The sequence below is a fragment of the Neovison vison genome, chromosome 9 (genome assembly GCF_020171115.1).
Source record: "Neovison vison isolate M4711 chromosome 9, ASM_NN_V1, whole genome shotgun sequence".
NCBI classification, from domain to species: Eukaryota; Metazoa; Chordata; class Mammalia; order Carnivora; family Mustelidae; genus Neogale; species Neogale vison.
In genome coordinates, this window is record NC_058099.1 from 21,952,167 (window position 1) to 21,971,966 (window position 19,800).

General features: G+C 41.9%; 1 protein-coding gene across 3 annotated transcripts in view; it reads left to right on the forward strand.

The window, feature by feature from the left end:
- The window catches only part of LPAR1 (lysophosphatidic acid receptor 1), a 133,154-nt gene that overhangs the window by 50,666 nt on the left and 62,688 nt on the right, over positions 1 to 19,800 (forward strand). For all 3 annotated transcript variants that reach the window (XM_044265150.1, XM_044265151.1, XM_044265149.1), the window contains one exon: positions 5,210 to 5,369. In XM_044265150.1, the coding sequence (XP_044121085.1) occupies positions 5,325 to 5,369 (45 nt within the window). In that variant the 5' untranslated portion in view covers positions 5,210 to 5,324. The remainder of the gene's footprint in view (positions 1 to 5,209; positions 5,370 to 19,800) is intronic.

Here is a 19,800-nt window from a genome sequence, read left to right on the forward strand (position 1 = left end):
CTACCATTTAAAAAAATTTTGTAATCATATGCTTAATGTGGGCATTTTAAAATCAGTTGAATTGGACAGGACTCAGTGGATTCTAATAGTCAACAAATATATGACTTTTCTGTTTTAGGAAATGTTTTGAGTTATGTGATCCTCCTCCTCCCATTTCCTTTTTTCTTTCATTCTGGAATTGCTTTTCTTGAGCTCTTGGATCTCCTGGACTATCCACTACCTTTTTCCTTCTTACCATTCTATTTTCCTTTGCTTTTTTGGCTCTACATTTTGGGTAAGTTTCTTAAAACCTGATATTTCATTTGAATTAGCATTTGTTAAGTATCCTGTGTTTGTTTCAGTGGGTGCAATGTTATCTTTCTGGTGTTACTGTTGTTACATTTTCATCTGCTTAGAATCCAGAGAACATTAGTCCTTTGATGCTATAAGGCTGGCTCTCAATGCTATTTTGCTCTGGTAGGGGGAATAAATACCAAGAAAGACACCCTATAGCTCTGACCTTCCTATCTCACATCTTGTTCCTCCAGGTTTGAGGTTGAGAGTATTTTTTTCTACTTGGTTTCTGCCAGACTAAAAAGAGTTCCCTGTGGAAGGATACACAGATTTAAAGTCTGGCATTTTTCCCTACTTCATCTAAACGTCTTTATTTATATGTAACACTTTTCTAAAGCTTTAAATATTAATGTATTCTTTCCTGGTTGTAGCATGGATGACTTCTTTCTTCCCCCCTTTGGTATTTTTCATTCATCTGTTATGTTTTGGGGATGGAAGCTTTGAAATCTTTACCCATCTAAGCCCCTCCCCCACCAAGCTCTGATTTATCTTCTCCTTCTGGAAAACCGTCTTTTACTTTATTTTTTGTTTTCTGCTTTATCGACTGCCTTCATTCAAGTTCATAATTCAGATTTTTTTCTTTTTTCTTTTTGGTTAATGCAGACTCATTCTGACCTCAAGAGTTTAAAAGTTTTTTTCTTAACATAGTACCCCCATTCCTTAAGTAAATACTTGCTCTGATCCTAGAATCTTCCCTTCTCTTGAGCCATAATATTTTTCATTTGCCTGGTGGATTTGGATTTTTCTCTGTTTCTTATCCATAGGGAGGGAAGTCTATGCATATTGAGTATCCGGTATTGCCCTGTGTTCTTTCAAGAGACTGAAATGAGTCACTGTTGGACTCAAGTCCAGATAAAGGAAAATGGTTAGATTTATAGTACATTAATTTGCCAGTTAGAAATTCATCTTTCTGTGAGGCCTAGAGAAGGAGCCAGCATCAGCTGCAGAAGTAAACAAAGGGGAGTTTGCCTCAGAACCAAAGACTTTTCTTTTGGGTATTTGGGGTGGCACTTAGTAAGGTCTTTGTCACTTGGCAAGCCCATGTCAGAGGCCAGCTGGTAGAGTTTTTTCCCACATGTTTTCTGGGGCAGTCATCATGGCCACATGTAAATCAGAAGTAAATACAGCCGGAGATGACTTGCTCAGTTGAAGCCAGGAACCCCATCTAAGGAGTGAGTGTATTGGAAAGGTGCTCCAGTGCCTCCTGACTTCATTCCCTCCACCCCTCAACCCTCTGAACTAGGAGTATCACTATGAATCTGTTGGGGTCTCATTTGCTTATTTTCTGTCCATTCAGTGTGGTTTCACATGAAGGCAGTGTTGTTCCTTAGTCCTCCTGTCAGCCTCTCATGTTGATTCTTTCTAGAATATTTTTCTGAAAATTCAAGCAATAGCTGGGCTTCTAGGGCTGATTCAGGATATTTCCTGTTCTTAGAGTCAGTTGGTGATTTCTCTGGTAATGTGGCGCGGAGGAATGAGCCTATGTAGCTTTCTTACTTAGGAATTGTATTTTGTACATCTGTTTTGAATCGGAGGGAGGGATAATGAGTTAATTCATACCCAATGACTATAGAGGAATAGATGAATGGGCCAGTAAATAAGTAAGAGACGGCTGATCTTTTGCAAGTGAAGGGCATGAGAAGTGGTTTGCGGTTTGGGGAAGAATGGTAGAGATCAGAAGAGATGCCTAGAATGGAGAATTAAGTGAAGTAGAGAAGGGGCGGGGGAGAGCAACAATAATGACCCAAGGGCAGCTGGGGTCAGTGGGGCCAACCCCCTTCACTCCGTGGCTCTCTGTAGCTGGGGCACAGTGTTCCAGCTCAAGTGAAGGGAGTGGAGAGCTGGATTGGTGGCCCATTGGAAGAACTACAGGACGAGCAACCAGATATTTGGAAGAGTTCAAAGAAGGATTAATTTCTTAAGAAATTCGGTGCGATGCCGTGGTTGACGTTGCGAGGCTCTGGGACAGCAGGGGACTAGGGTGTCACAGGGAGGTGGCTTACTTGGATCGGGACTGAATGTTAGTATTTAGGATGTCCTCTTATCTTGTCTAGTTCCCCCATGATCTGTGCAGTTTGGTAAATAAGCTGGGAAGTACATAGGTTTTATAAATGTAGTTTTAGGACTTCACTCCCACAGGAGAGCTGATTTATATCCTTTGTGGTAGTATCGCTTAGCCCTCGTATTTTTGGAGTTAAGTGACCGTGTGCCATTTCATAAAGGGCTCCTGTCATGTCAGAATAGGTTCCACAGAAGCCTCACAACTCGATAGGTCTGAAATGCATTAGAGAAGGCAGTTAACTTTCTGCCCTATTTTCTTGCTTGCTTCTTGAAGATTGGAAACTAAGAATCTGGGCTCTCTCTTACATATCTCAAGGGTGTGTGACATAAATCAAAATTAGGAATGCCTCGTTACTGTTTTCTACAGATGAGAGCAGCAGCCCAGAGTTCTCTGCTTCAGAGTTTGGGGAAGTTGGTTACTCTGCAGGGCCTCTGGCTTACATCCTGCTTTCTTCAGGACCATCTGAAATTTGTTCTTCAAGTCTAAGCACTTTCTGTCCTTAATTTGTGTTCACATGAGTTGGGGAGGGGGACTAGTCTGTGGAAAGAGCATGGCCCTGGAGTGGGCCCTGGACAGGTGTCCTCTCCCTCGTGTCCGGGTTGCGTGGCTTTGGCTACCTGTGCTACACAAACTTTTAGTCTCAGGGTCCTTGTCCGTGAAATGAGGTGACACCCTGTGCCTCAAACTGTATGCGGAATGAGTTTCTCAGTGCTCAGCATCTCCTAGGCTTTCATTAAATCCCAGTGTCTTGCCTGCCCCCTTTGCTGGTTGGCAGTGATGCCCCCAGGCATATTTGCCACATCCACTTCTATGTCCTTTTCCCCACCACAGCCTAGCTGCTCTCTAGTCCTCTTTCAGGCAATTCTCTGTATTCTGAATATTGAAAATCTTTTAAGGTCATATCGCTCAATGACTTAGCTTAGATATTGGACCTGAGCACACAGTGTGTGAGTCTTTAAGAATAGAATCTCACTTGCCTGCTTATTTTGTTTCTTGGTTATATATACATCTGTCCACCCCACATATGATAGAGTAAGACAATATGAATTATAAACACATGAGAAGGAAAGAGGAAAAATTAAAAAAAAAAAAGGTAGGGATGGGCACAAAATGATGCTGGGAATAAGTTCAGTACAAAACAGTGCACCATGGGTGTCCTGTAATTTTCTCAGTGGGGGCTTGGCGTTCAAGCCCAAAGCCACTCCCACTCCCCTGTACATACACCTTTCTCCCAGGCTGTTCACTTAGAGTCACAGTATGATGAACAATGGTCTTTTTTTTTTTTTCTCTCCCCTAAAGTGAGGATTAAGGAGAACATTAGGGCACCTAAAGAATTTAGCGTTAAGTGTTGTATACCAAAATAGTTGGACAGCTCTACTCCTTACCTGTTAATAACTGTAATCCCTATAACAGAGAAGACAAAGAAGGAAGGAGCCATAGTTCTAAACAAAACCTAAAGCAACTGAAACTTTAGGATGAAGGGTAATATGCAAAGATGGGATAAAAATCAGAACTTCAGGCTCATAGAAGCTCGATTATTTCTTGGGACACAGTTGTGAGATTTTGCGATTTGCCTGGTATCATCCGGCTGGTACAGAGTGGTGCCAGAGAATTCGGTATTCAGAAGGCTTGGATTAGATATCCAGCTCAAGAGTTAAATCTTTACTTCTGCTGTAATGGAAAGTATCATCTTCCAGTAGTTGAGAAGTGTTGAGTATCATCTTGCATGCTGGTGAAACGAGAAAGGATATTTCCAGACAAGAGCTCCCTGAGGTCAGGGGCTGCTCAGTTTGATTTGTTATGCCCCTGGTTCACTGTAGATGTTCAATAAATATCTTTTGAATAAAAGAAAGGGTACTGTTAGGTGGCCCGAAAACAACCTAAAAATGAGAACTTAGAAGGGAAGACTTTTCTTAAATTCTTACAATGAAAACAGTTTCCCCACGGATCGAATTATAGTGTGGAAATAATCACTTCGGTCTTCAGACAGAACTGGGCACCACGCTTTACTGCCAAGAATTCAACATCTTTTTGAGTTTCCTTAATGAACGTATTAGTAACAGAAGGTTTGTTACTGTTTTGTGCCTACCTAGCATCCTCTCTCCGAGGATGTCAAGAAGGCTGTAGAAAGGCACTCTTCCCCACTCGTGGGCAAGATGAATGAAGCCTGCAGTTGCAGTTCTTGATTCATTCTTGTAACTGACTCCTATCACTTCGGAATGTCTTCCCTTTCTTTAATTTTAGCGGTAACTCAGTTTCCTGAGGAAATGTGACCATGGAACATACTCACTGTCTTATAATCCATAGGAGACTGGGGATCGATTGTGGCTCCAGTCCTGCTTGGTCATCAATGAGATGTATGACTGTAGTGTCTTCTCCACACCTCAGTTTTCCATCTGCAAATGGGTATCCTGGAACTGGGTGGTCTTTAAGACACTCGGTGGTATTATTCTCTTTGCCCTTTGTATTTAAACTGGCAGTTATGGATTGTGGGTCCTTTGTTTTTGAATGATGGAATGGTGTCTCCCTTGGGCCCACCGTCCCCAGCTTTACAGCTTGAAATGGACTCCTCAAAACATCTAGCCAGCAAGGACAGCTGGATTCCGATTTCTGAAAATACATCAACCTGACATGATTTGGCTGAGTGGGATGGGAGTCCTGGCTCTGAGTTGGGCGATGCTGTCTTCTGGGTTCTTTCATTAAGCTAGGAGTTGGTATGTGGCACGGGGACTTTTGCTTCCTCTGGCCAGTGGTACTTAACTCCCACGCCCTAGTCCTTTCAGACTAACTGTGGATTTTCCTGCCCTTTTCCAGGTACACAGTTCCTCCTAGAATGACCGTGATCTGATCAACAGCTAACGTGACCTGACTCCTGTGTGTGGCACGGCTGTGCTGGGGGCTGGTCACTGCCCACAACTACAGAGCTGCCATGGCTGCTGCGTCCACTTCCAGCCCTCTAAATTCACAACCCCAGGTAAGTGATTCAACCTGGCATAAGTCTGCACTAATCTTAATTGCACCAGATATTTAAATTGAGTTTCAGAAGGCGCGTCTGGCTCTAGGGACGGGATGAAACCTTGTAATGATCATTTAGTGGGCATTTGGATAACGGTGCTTTCGTGGGGGAGGTGCTGTTGAGTTCGAAGCAGCTGGAACAATGAGCAAGTGATGACAGAGGACCAGCCTCCGTGTGGAGGGGTTTTCGTTTTCAGTGCTTTGAATGTCTGTCTGTTCCTAGAGGCATCCCGGTCAAGACCGTTGAAGGTAAATCCTGCCGCTTTCCCTCTCTTGGCTTTTTTTAGGGTTTTAATGAAATAGCTCAGGCCAGATCTCATCTTAGAAGTTTTCTGAATGCAGTCTCATTGTCTGCTTCCCCTAATTACTGTTTTGCCTTGACCTGTTCTAGGAGCTTTGCAAAGAAGAGGCCCCTCCCGAAACTTGTGAACCGTAATCATGCGTTATTTTTCCTGTCCAGTGAACAGCAGTCACGTGGCAAGAACATTGCCTGCAGATCATTTTACAGTCTGATCTATTAGAGTAGTAATTGGACCTTTTCCGTTTTAACTGGCAGTGTGGTGTAGTGGGGAAACAGCCTTTGCGAGCGTTGGGCCGGAAGTCACATCCCAGTGGTTGGATGGCCTAGGTCATGCTGACCTTGCTCAGCTTCGACCTCTCCTCGTGCCACCATACGTTGCGGGATGGTTCTCTGGATTAAGCGATAGCATATATGCGGGGCACATAGCAGGGGCTCAACAATTAGTTTCCCATCTGTTCTTCCTTCGTCTTTCGCCCTTCCTTTTAGAGTGTGGCCTTCCCCATCTCATTCGTGATAATCATTTCCAAGCCAAGGTTAAGAAAAAAGTATACCTTTGAAAAAAGAACCATATTGTTTGAAGTTTAAATCCTGGTGAGACAGAATGTTTTTCCACACTTTTTTTTTTTTTTTTTTTTTTTGGTTCTGTATCGTTTTCCAGGTCCCTGGGTTCTGTAGGTATTTCAAGTTAGGGATATGTGGAGGGAAGCGCCAAGAAGCCGGGGGCGGGGCGAGGGGAGGGGGAAGAGAGCATTTTCACTTCATGTATATCTAAGTGATTTTTGTCTCTTCTAAAAAAAAGACCTTGGAATTTGTCATCTGGATAAAGTCCTCCTGTTATTTAAGATTTTAAAGCGTTTGATATTTTCCAGAAAGTTTATTGTTACCACCATCATGTGCGTATTTCTCTTTCTGGTAAATGGATCTTGCTTTTCCAGCATTTCATTGACTGAAATGACTTGGGCTGTCAATGTCATTCATTGACTTGGGCTGTTTGGTTTCCATTCCCCTCAGTCGGGTTTTTAGTGCTGCAGAGACCTTGTAAGTGTGCAGTGAGACCGAGTACCCATTCCCCGAGGTCGCCCTGTCAGAGTCCGCTGTGGCGGTCCCCATGCAGCAGCCATCCTGAGCCTCTGGTGAAGTGAGGTAGACCCTAGCTCCGGTTTTCTGGGCAAGGATTTCAGCCCCTCTGTCTCGCTGTTGCTTCCGTCAGCATCTCCCAGAGGAGCATCTTATCCACACGCCTCTTTGCTCTTACACAAGCTACTATCAGCTGGCAAGCCGGAGAAGTATTTCTCTGTGACTCATTTAATTAAAATGTTTAACACCACCCAAGGTAGAAAGATGTTGTATTGAATACAAACACTTGGGGAAAATATGGGCTCTTGTAAATCCTCTGTGGGAAGGTAAATTGGTACAGTCACTCCGGAGAGTAATTTGATAGCATCTACTAAAATTCTATCCCTTTCCATATACCCTCTTCCCATCTCAGTAACTGCATTAGAAAAACACTTGTAGATGAGCCCAAGGAGACGTGCATTAAGATATTTATTCGCTGAAGCATTAGTTGAAGGCCAAGAAGTACAAAACTTTCTGAATATACGATAGCAGAGCGACAATTCAGGCGTGCTGGTATGATTTAAGTACCATGAAGCAATTAGAAAAATGGTAAGTACATATCTCAACACAGTTCTGTCTCCCTAAGATACCTGACAGAGGAAAAAGAAAGTAAAATGCAGACTCATTCAGGAAGATATCATTCAAACCGTAAACCAAGATCGTATGTTTTTAGGGACGACTGTAGGATACATTAATGTAAGTGCATAGTGAAAAGTCTAGAACACACATTGTCAGTGGGGATGATGTTTTCCCCCAGAGTGCAAAAATTGGATCTTGGGAGACAGAAAAAGCCCTTCTAAAGTTTAACCCTACCTGATGACATCCTGTCCCTTAATATTTAATTTTTCTCATTGGGGAGAATTTAAATATAGTTAAGTTTTCTTGTTGAGAATTACCAGTGGTGGGGGGCGGCAAAAAGTCAAACCCTGGGATAGATGTGCAAGGGCTCTCCCGTCCCACTGCCTGGGGTTTAAATCCTGGCTCAGCGTTTACTGCCTGAGCCTGTGGGGATGGGAGAAAGGTTTCTGCCCTGTGAGGTGTTTCCTTACCTGCAAAATGCCCATAAAAATTACAGAGCCAGCTTCATAGGATTGTTTTAAGGATGAAATGAGATAATATGTCTGAAACTTAGAACAAAGTCTGGCACCGAGGACTCAGTACACTTTAGTTAACAGTGTTGAGCACGCTCGTTGTGGGCAGGCCTGGGGAGTCGAAGAATAAATAAAAGAAACAAGGCTTTTGCCCTGCAGGGCTTAGAAATGTAGTGGGAAATGTGCAGACGGGGAAACAAAATATTAGAGACGAGTGTCACACCCGCTAGGATAGAAGTATGGGGACGTTAGGAGAAAAGTAAAGCAGCCAGAAAAGATTTGCAGGATCAGGGAAGGCTTCTGGAAGGAGGACTGCCAGGCTGGGAGCTGATGTGTCCTTACTTGGACAAGGGAGGAGAAGGAGCATGTGTGAGTGTCGAACATCCCAAGGGGAGAGCGAGAGCCCAGCATTTGGGGGGTCCGTTCAGGATAGCTGCCGTCTGCGGGGGTGTGAGGTGGTAAGCACAGATGTGCTCAAGCCAGCTCTGCCAGCTCCTGAGATCCGACTGTTAACATTTTCAGGAACCGTGCGAGCCAGCTGACTTCATGCTTGTAGCTTGCGCTCAGCCGGGGTGGAGTCTTTAACCAGGGAAATTGGCAAACACAGTCCCTGACTCTTAAGGGCCCATTGTTAGGTATTTATCAGCCTACTTCTGGTTGTAGAGGAGGGAGATGGGTTAGGTTACAAGGTCAGAGAAGATTCTTGCAGTGCCTCGCAAGCTATGTGGAAGAATTAAACATTAGTCTTGAAGCATGTGTAGCTTTGGAGTCATGGGGCTGGCTTTAGACCCTGACTTTTGATAGTTCCATTGAACAAGTTCATTGATTAATCTCAATGAGGGTAGCAGGTCCTATTATTCTTAGCATGTGCTGGGAACAAGCAGCCTCGGATTGTTGGAGGAACCCAAGTCCACCTGGAAGGAGTCAGCAGTAAACTATCCGCTTAGGGGGCACCTGGGTGGCTCAGTGGGTTAAGCCGCTGCCTTCGGCTCAGGTCATGATCTCAGGGTCCTGGGATCGAGCCCCGCATTGGGCTCTCTGCTCAGCAGGGAGCCTGCTTCCTCCTCACTCTCTGCCTGCCTCTCTGCCTGCTTGTGATCTCCGTCTGTCAAATAAATAAAATCTTTAAAAAAAAAAAAAAAAAAAAACTATCCGCTTAGGTCCCAGGGAGAGGGAGCTTACGCTCCTGGAGAGCTGCACATCCCTGGGTCACTTTGTTCCCAGGTCCTCTGGTCAACGACATGCCTTCTGATGATCTGTACATCTGTTCTTCACATGTAATTTGTGCAGTCAGATTTTAGTCCCAGGCTGACTTGCCCTCTCTCAGGAGTCTGTATGGATGTCTACTCTCCCAGATTTCTCCAGGTTCAGAGAAGGTGAAAGTAATTGAAATACACCATGTCCTCAGACAAGGCGAACTGAGCAGTTCCTTCCATCAGCCTAGCCTGGTATCGTCTGGCATATCCACTCGCATTTTTTTAGACTGAATTCAGGGACCTATGTAAAGATAAACCCATCTTTGAGTGTGAGAATCCTGACAATCCTTTTCTAAGGCAAAAAAAAAAAAAATAATAAATTGCAAAAAAAAAAAAAAAAGCTTTTGGTTTTGTTTTCCTCTATTCATTTGGTAACAAAGAGCATTTTTCTAATCAAGGCTGCCTAATACTAGATATAAGCTAATTAATATGAACAAATAGCCTGTGATTGTTTCAAACAATAATAGGGAAGAAAGCTTCCTTTGTCACTTGGGCTGGGGTTGCTGTTTAGTTAGTGACAGATAGGCCTTGTGCTTTGAAGTGGGACAAGTTTGTATTCCCTGCTTTGCCCCTGACTAGACTGTGAGGTGGATTTTTGTTTTCTCCTGTTGAGAAAGCACCTTGTTCTTACGAAGCGAGATAAATACTGCAGCGAAACTGGGCTAGTAGCAGCAGGAAGACCGTGTGTAGCTAAGATACTCCTGTGTTAGTCTAGGCCTCGATAAAGAGTTCCTTGCCCAATGAAACCTTTAGGGAAATGTTTGCAGACGGAAACACGTTCACCATTAGGTTAAATTAATGTGTTCATATCCTGCAGATATGAACTTGGGGTGGGGTAGGAAATAAAAAAATCTTGCCACTCTTAATGGCCGGTTTCTGTTTCTAGAATTCTGGTTAGCATTGCTTTAATTGAGCTGCATCCAATGACCATGGGTAGAGGATGGATTCGGAGTTTTATTTTCCTTTTGATTGGAAGGGCTGAGTGGTTCACTACATGCATGAACAGTTTGGTCTATCTCAAGCCCAGGATTGATGTGGATAATTTCAACAGTATTCCAATCCCGCTCCCTGGGATTCCAGTAAGAGAGGACTCTATTCTAACCGCATTTTACAAGGTACTTCATTCTGTCATTTGTGAAGTGGCTATCTTGGTTTTAAGCCTGGGAAACAAAGGTATTTTGATCCCTCAAAGTGATTTCCTGTACCTTTCTTTAAAGACATGAGTTTGGGTAAATAGGGACTAGTAGATACCCAGTGTTCTCATGGAACACAAGTAGGTCTCTACTTGTCTCTTGGAAGACAGGCGTTTTTGAACATTACCCAATAGGTTCCTCTAACAAAATCCATCGTATTTCCAAAATGTATGTTTTAGAGGTTTCATTCCTGATGTTAGAGACTGGATACTTTTGGATTAAAGCACTTGAATTCCATATTAAGTGGGTTGCATTTTTTGCCATTGAAAGAAAAGTTTTGAAACTAAAGTTTTTTAGGTTTTTAGAACTTTTTATGATGGCAGTTTTCAAACATTCACACAAACAAAAAAAAATAGTATAACAGGGGTGCCTGGGTGGCTCAGTGGGTTAAAGCCTCTGCCTTCGGCTCAGGTCATGATCTCAGGGTCCTGGGATCGAGCCCCACGTCAGCTTCTCTGCTCAGTGGGAAACTGCTTCTTCCTCTCTCTCTCTCTCTCTGCCTGCCTCTCTACCTACTTGTGATCTCTCTGTCAAATAAATAAAGTCTTTTAAAAAAAAGTGTCTTTTAAAAAAAAATGAGACATACACTGAAGGCTCCAAAGTAAAAGAATGATTGTAATTGTTAAATTTTCAGTCTCTAAGGGATCACAGACAGCTGGATAGGGCTTTTAGACTAAAATGTAAATAGTTGGAATTTGAAATATATTTCCAGTGCCACACAGTGAAGACATGGTGTGGTCTGGCTTCATCTAACATGGAATTGAGAAAAAAGAGTTCCAGAGCTGAGATACAGGTGAATTTTAGGTCAAATCCCATAGCTATGGCATGGTTTTTTTTTTTTTTTTTAAGATTTTATTTATTTGACAGAGCTCACAAGTAGGCAGAGAGGCAGGCAGAGAAAGAAGAGGAAGCAGGCTCCCTGCTGAGCAGAGAGCCAGATGAGGGGATCAATCCCAGGACCCTGAGATCATGACTTGAGCTGAAGGCAGAGGCTTAACTCACTGAGCCACCCAGGCACCCCGCTACGGCATGTTTTAATATAGGTATCTCTTTTAGTTTTATTTCTTTTAATCTCTAAAATTCAAATAATATACACTGTGCTCCTAAGTTTAAATGGCAAAATATCTGTGAAGTCCTTTATCTGTTTAAATGGCAAAATATCTGTTAAGTACACTATCAGCCCCTTAGATACGTGACCTATATTATTTCCTTCCTTTCCCCCCTGTAATTATTCTGAGAATTCTTTACAGGGAGAAGGTGGTTACCTCTACAAATGGTCTGTGTGTATGATGTGCTTATGTAGTGTGCCAGAGATCCATCAGAGGAAAGCCAAGTTAGATAAACAGTATGGAAAACTCCAGCATATTGCCAGGAACAAATGCATGCGTAGATAAACACTTAGATTTCCGACTTACTCTGTCTTGAGCCACATTTCTCTTAGAGGTGGAAACTTGTGCTTATATTGCAATTTAAATTCATCTCTGCTCTCTCTTGTGTTTATAAGCTCAGATAAAGCTCGAGAGGATATTTTACTTCAGAATATGAGGGCACGTTTTCTTCCCCCTCCAAACCAACTTCCATAAAATAAAGGTGGGAGAAGAGGGATAGGGAGTTAATTCTCTCACGTGACAAAAAGTCATGTGGTTTTTTAAAAAGGGTTTTATTTATTTATTTATTTGACAGAGAGTGAGAGAGAGAGAGATCACAAGTAGGCAGAGAGGCAGGCAGAGAGAGAGAGAGAAGCAGGCTCCCTGCTGAGCAGAGAGCCTGATGCGGGGCTCGATCCCAGGACCCTGAGATCATGACCCTAGCCAAAGGCAGAGGCTTAACCCACTGAGCCACCCAGGTACCCAGGATCATGTGATTTTTTTTTTTTAAAAAGATTTTATGTATTTCTTTTTTTTTTTTTTTAAGATTTTATTCATTTATTTGCCAGAGAGGGAGAGGGTGGGAGAGAGAGCACAAACAGGGGGAGCAGCAGGCAGAGGGAGAAGCAGGCTCCCTGCTGAATAGGGACCCCAATGCAGGACTCAATGCCAGGACCCCAGGATCTTGACCTGAGCTGAAGGCAGACACTTAACGGGCTGAGCCAACCAGGCATCCCTATTTATTTTCTTTAAGGAAACTCCACATCCAGCGTGGGCGTATACTCAACAATCCAAGAGTTGCATGCTGCAGGGACTGAACCAGCCGGGAGCCCCGAGGCCACGTGATTTTACTTAGAAAGGGACTCGGCAGTGGTGATTAGGAAATGTTTAACAATTATATCCATTTTAGTAAGTTTTGAACTTTAATTCTATTATAGTTAACATATAGTGTTATATTAGTTTCAGGTGTATAATCTAATGTGCAATAGTGTACACTGTAGTGTCCAGTATAGTGATTCAACAGTTGTGTCCATTACTCAGTGCTCGTCTTGACAAGTACACTCCTGCATCCCCATCATCGATTTCCCCCATCCCCCCACCCGCCTCCCCTCTGGTGACCATCAGTTTGTTCTCTATAGTTAAGAGTCTGTTTCTTGGTGTGTGTGTATCTCTCTCTCTCTTTTTTCTTTTGCTCCTTTGTTTTGTTTCTTAAATTACACATATGAATGAAATCATACAGAATTTCTTTCTCTGAATTATTTCGCTTAGCGTAATACCCTCTGAGTCCATCCACATTGTTGCACATGGCAAGATTTCATTCCTTTTTATGGCCAAGTAATATTCCATACACACCACATCTTCTTTATCCATTCATCTATATGAGGGCACATTTTGACTTTTCTATTCATATAATGAAGATATCTGGGTACAAAGACCTTTCGTGTTTGCTGTTTTTTCTTTCCAATATTTTCTTTCTAATTAGTCTTTAATGATTAATGGAACTACCTTTATAGCCTTCAAAAGGGATGTGTTTTTCTCACTCTTCCTGCCCATTCTGATGCTGTTTGCCTAGTTTCCTTTTCACCTGCCCAGCTTCTCCAACTATTTTTCTTTGAACTTTCACTGCAGCTTTTCCAGGAATAGACACTAAGGTGGGGCCAGGTCCTGCTGTGTTTCCCAGGGGAGGAGAGCATAATCACAGAGTCCAGATTTCTGTCTTCAGAGAATCGTACCTTGCTATAAGAAGACTGTCATTTAAAGAATCAGCCTCCATCCCCTGTCTGTGATGATACTGCTGTTTCATAATTGCACAGCATCCCTTAAGAACTGCCCTTCAGTTAAACTTATCCCACTTCATAAACGGTAATCCTAGGCAGGCACAGGCTGGGAAAGAAGTGTATTGTTACCTTCACCTTAGCATCTAAGACAGAAAGTTTGTGAAAGAGTCATGGAATAGATTGAGTTCTTGAAAGAAAGGTTAAGTTGGAAGTAAAGTGACTTTCAGGGATTCAGACCCACTTTGGAAGCAAGAACCTCCAGTCTCAGAGAAAGGAGGGATAGGACATGGTTGAACTAGGTAGCTTCCTGATGTCTCAATATTTGCACTTAGATGAACCCCCACCAGCCAGCATGGGTAAGTTTTGGAGGCTTAGTTGAGGCCTGGAAAGAAGATCTGTTCATTCAGAATCAGCTTTGAGCCCCAACTCTAAGGGCTTTGCATACTCCAAAACTCTTGTCTAGCATGACCTTAATTGTAGTCGATTAGGTTACCAAAGGAATCTGGAAAAAACAGTGGAGGGGAGGACCCAGAAGAACCCCAGCCCTATGGCTTGTGTTCTGGGCTTATCTCTGACATGCTGGATTGAGTGGGTGACCAGTGGGGACTCAGGACACCACAGTCATGGTCAGGCAAAGATCTTCCTACCTCTGTGAGACCCATCAAGGTGGAGACTCAGCTGCTCATTGGCCATTGTTTCATTCAGGATGAGCTCGGAAAACTAGGATGGCACTGAACTTGCAGATGGGAATTCAGTCCCTTGATAGTGGAGCAAGAAAAGGTGGAAGAAACAAGGAGGCACGATGGGGAATCTGTGAGGATTATGGATGTAGTTACACTGTGATGTTTAGCTTTTTCAGATGATGTATCAGGAATATACACTTATTCTTATAACTTTTTTGCATATTTTCCTTAAAATCATTAAAAAACCAATAAAGTAGTGAATGCTGCTGCTTTTGGATGCATGTTTTATTGCTTTCTGTATTACAGAAAAAGAAAGCAGATGAGCTCTGTAGGAATAAAAGAGTATATAAGTGTAGGTGTAGAATACAAAGATTTAAATAGTTAAATATTCTTATTTTTAAAAATTGAGCACCTGAAACTAATATTATTTATCAGTTATATCTCAATAATAAAAGAAACCACTGTTAGTTGAGAAAATTATCCAGACAAGCAACGTGTACGTACGTGAAAAGTATTAAGCACCTAAGAATAATAATAAAATAGACGTAAGAGCTCTTTCAGATTACTTATCAAAGTTTCATAGACCTTCGAGAAGACTTGTATAGGTGCTGTGACAGATCATAAGACTCATTGATTTGATGTCAGTTCCCTGCAAATGCATTTTGTAGATTGAATGTGATCACAATAAAATACTAAATTTTTTTGGAAACCTCACAAGTTTTAACACTTGTATAAAAATAAAAAAGGTCAGGGGTGCCTGGGTGGCTCAGTGGTTTAAAGCCTCTGCCTTCAGCTTGGGTCATGATCCCGGGGTCCTGGGATCGAGCCCCGCATCGGGCTCTCTGCTTAGTGGGGAGCCCGCTTTTTCCTCTCTCTCTCTGCCTGCTTCTCTGCCTACTTGTGATCTCTGTCTGTCAAATAAATAAACAAGATCTTTAAAAAAATAAAATTTAAAAGGTCAAAAAACCTGATAAAATCTTAAAGAAAAACTAGATGGGAAAAAGTGCTTTTCCAGATACCAGAATTTATAATTAAGTTAAAATGAATAAGGCAGTGAGGTATTTGTATGGGGATCGATAAAGCATCAGGAGAAATAGACACTGGTCCACACCCGTATCTCTGTAAAGAAAAAAAACAAATTGGAACAAGATAATAAGGAAACATTCTACTGTTAGACTATGAAAAAGAGGGGCTAATGGAAAATAATTTTTCATTTGCTTCATGGATGAACGACATACTGTTTTCATCTGTGAGTTCAAGAACATTGTGTTTGGAGGTGGTCATTGATTTATGAATGTCAAGCTCTCTGCGTTACTGAATTCAAAAGTTTCCAGAGAAGCGATCTCACAGAGACTGAGTAATAAGTACTCCATCTTTCAAAGTAGGTGGTGTTTTTCTCTCCATTTTTTTCAGTTGAGGAAACGGAGCACTGAGAGGGGAGTGGTATATAATTGGCACCTGAACTCCCCTTTCGCTGAGTCTAAGACCTAAGCTCCCAGCCACTATGAATCTGTGGTGGCGCCTCCCACTCCCCTTGCTGTCTCCCAGGAAATGGGCAGTTGAAAGGGAAATATCATCCCATATCCAGGTGTTACTCTTTAGTCACACTTTGGGCTTGCTGCTACCCTTCCCTCTCGTTCCTCCTGCGCCTTTAATTGACAATGCAACCCATTTGCTGTGACTCCAACTGCATTAACTGTGCGTGGGTTTTTTTTTTTTTAAAGATTTTATTTATTTATTTGAAAGAGAATGAGAGAAAGAGCAGGAGAGTGGGGGAGGGGCAGAGGGAAAAATCAGACTCCCCACTGAGCAGGGAGCTTGATGCGGGACTCAGTCCAGGGACTCCAGGATTATTACCGGAGGCAGTCAACCAACTGAGCCACCCAGGCACCCCGGTGTGGTTTTTATTGTTGTTGTTGTTGTTTTTAATATGTCAAGCCTACAGACAAGTGTAGAGACTGTTACAAAACAGTGGTAGATCTGTTACCCAGCCTTGTAAAATTTAAACATTTTGGTGTAATCCCTTCAAAATCTTTGGGTCTTGAATAAATGAAACACATAATTACAGATGAAGTTGAAACCCCTTGTAGTCTTTGCTAGTTTAATGAACCTCCCTCTTGGCTCACGTCCGACATGGAGATTTGTCATCTCCCTGCGTGTGTTGGTGGATATATATACATACGTGGGAAAACACAAACGATATTTAGTATTTCTGCAAGAAATGCTTCCCAAGAATGGTGTGGTGCACCCACTGCTTTAGTCATCAGCATACATAAAGCTCTCTTTGTTCATTCTGACTGCTCCATAGCATACCTCTCTGTCCAGATTATAATTTACCCATTCTCCACTTGACGGATATTTATGTTGCTTCTGATATTTCAATGTGTTTATTTTATTTATCGAAGAGATTGGCAGAGAGAAAACAAGAAGAGAGGAAACACAAGCCAGGGGCAGGGAGAGGGAGAAGCAGGCTTCCCCTTGAGCAGGGAGCTTGATGTGGGGCTCAGTCCCGGGACCCTGGGATCATGACTTGAGCTGAAGGCAGACGCTTAACCCACTGAGCCACCCAGGCACCCTGATATTTCAATGTTAAAGAAGAGAGTAACAATGAAAAGTCTTGCGCATGCTTCCTTAGGCACATGTCTGAGTTTTTTCTAGGATTAGAATCTCTCAGTCACGTGTAGGAACATGTCCAATTTGAGTGGCTCCTGCCATACTTTTTCAAAGCAGTTGTACTAAATTTTACTCCCACTGACAACTCCTGGTGTTTTCACACTTGTTAATTTTTGCCAGCCTGATGGACCTAAGTTGCATCTCACTGCATTTTGTATTTAACTTTTTCTGGTTCCTTGAAGACTGATTACCTTTTCATGTGATTATTGGCCATTAAGGTTTCCCCTTCTGTGAATTACCTCTTCTTAGCTCTGCCTGTTCTATTATTGGATTGTTTGCTTTTTACATTTCACTGTAAGTCTTTTTTGTGCACATTGCCAGAATTTCTTCTAGTCTTTGGCTTTTCTTTTTGCTAATTATAAGTTCTTTGCAGCATAGAAGTCTCGGGTTTCTAATTAGTCGTATTTTGTCAATGTTTCGGCCTTGTTTGGAAAAATCTGATTATGGGTTATAAACATATGTCTTAGTTTCTTCTAAAAGTTTTAGAGATTTATTATTTTTCACACATGTCTTTATATTACCTGAAATTGATTTCTGTGTGTGTGGCATAATCAATTTATTTTATTTTTTCATATAGAGGAACAGTTACACCATTTTCTCCATTGATGGGTAAAGCATGTCTCTTATGAAATTTCTGGCTCGCTATTACATTGGGCCATTCATGATTTTCTGTGACAATGTCTTAACTACTATGACTTTAAAAATGTGGTGCATCTTATAGGACAACTTGTCTTCCAAGTTATCTGGGTATTCTGATTATTGTATACCTACATGTCAATGTTCAGGGAAACTATCAAGCACCATGATGAACCCTTTGGGATTTTTCATTTTATTGCACTGAATTAATATGTTAATAGTGGGAATATTGACATCTTAAAATCTTTCTCTAGCCATAAAATATTTTCTCTATTTAGGTTTACTTGTAAGTTTTGAATATTTAGACTTATTCTTAGGTACATTAGAGATTTTGTTATTGTAAATGAGTTCTTAAAATAATGAAAAAAATACTTTTTCTGGTGTTTGTAGGAACACAGCTGATTCATGTGACTTGATGTTTAATCTAACAAATTGGCTAAGCCCTATTCATACAGTCATCTTTGCATTTTCTATGTAACTGATTATCTCATTTGTGAAAAACAATAAGTTTTTCTTTTCCAAGTCTGTTTGTTTTTTGTTCTTTGGCTATGACCACCAATACATGCTAAAAAAGCATTTGGTAATCTATTTCATTTCTGTTTTGATTATTTATTTATTTTAAGATTTTATTTATTTATTTGACAGAGAGAGAGATCACAAGTAGGCAGAGAGGAAGGGAAGCAGGCTCCCTGCTGAGCAGAGAGCCCGATGTGGGGCTCGATCCCAGGACCCTGGGATCATGACCTGAGCTGAAGGCAGAGGCTTTAACCCACTGAGCCACCCAGCCGCCCCCTCATTTCTGTTTTTAAAGGGAATACTTCCATCAACACTGACAATTGCCATAGATCTCTTACCAAGCTAAAGAAGTTCCCTTCTAATTCTACATTGCCATGTTATCATGAAAGGGCACTATAGTTTGCCAAATATATTCTTCTCATGTCTGTTGAGATAATCATTGGCTTTTTTTCTTTCCTTGAATTTGTGTGGTGAATTGTATTGTTAGATACTTAAATGTTAGATCATCTTTGCATTCTGGATTAAACCCTATTTATTCTTGAATTATAAAATTATATTTATATATTATATATGATATATAATTATATGTATGTTCTAATATCACTATAATACGTAAATGCATAAATGTCTAATATACATTAGGAATATATAATGTATTTAGAAGCTCTTATTTACATTCCTAAAAAATATTGACTAATAATTTCTTTTGCTCTTAGTTTCCTTGTTTGTTCTTGTAACAGTTATGCTGGCTTCATACAAAGATAGCCAAATAGACTTTGAAAATATAGAACCAAAACAGGAGGGGTGCCTGGGTGGCTTAGTCAGTTAAGCATCGACTCTTGGTTTCAGCTCAGGTCATGGTCTTGGGGTCAAGAGATGGAACCCCATATTGGGCTCCACAGTCAGCGTGGAGTCTGCTTGGGACTATCTCTCCTCCTCCCTCCCCTCCCCCTGCTTGTGTGCTCTCTCTCTAAAATAAATAAATCTTAAAAAAAAAAAACCCAGTAATATCAAGTAATTTTAGGTAGGTTTAAAAACAAATGGAAATAGAATGCTGAGCGGCAGTAACACACAGGATGGGAAGCAGAGGCATTGGAAGGAAAACTTGCATCAGGGGAAGGAGATCACCTTTAGACTGGATGTCAGGTATGCATGTTAAATCTGATGTTCTGATAATCTTCAATCTGCTATGCTTGGGGCTAATCCTGCTGTGGACTGTTCTGCTGGTTCTCACATGTGGTATTCCTCGTGTGTCCTTATTCTTTTGGTGATGAGTTTGTCTTTGGTTTGGGGCTGCCCTCAGGTCTGGCCTTCCAGAGAGGCTCGCTGCTTGCTAGTGCCAGGCAAGTGTGCAGCAGGAGGAAGGGGATGGGGATATCGCACACCCAGGACCATGGTTTGTCGTCATTGTCCTGTGACTTCACAAAACTTGGCAGGTAGTTAACTTCAGATCACAACTATATGTGATTTATAGGCTCGGGGTCATGACTCAGAAGGGAGACTTTTTATCTATTTCCTAGCCTGGAGCCTAAACTGAGACAGACAGACTTCCTTGTTTTCCCCAGTGCAAGTGGGTAGATTACACACATACACACACACACACACACCCCTGCACTCTTTTACTGATAAGGGATCTTCAAGCCTTCTAGCTTAGTGATTGTTCTTAGTTTTAGCTCACTGCCTCCGTCAAGGCTGAGGGCTCCTTTTTCCCCCAGTAGTATTTAAAGCCCTGTCTCTGTAATCTGACGGTGTGCTGCCGGGGCTATCTGTCACCTTGGTT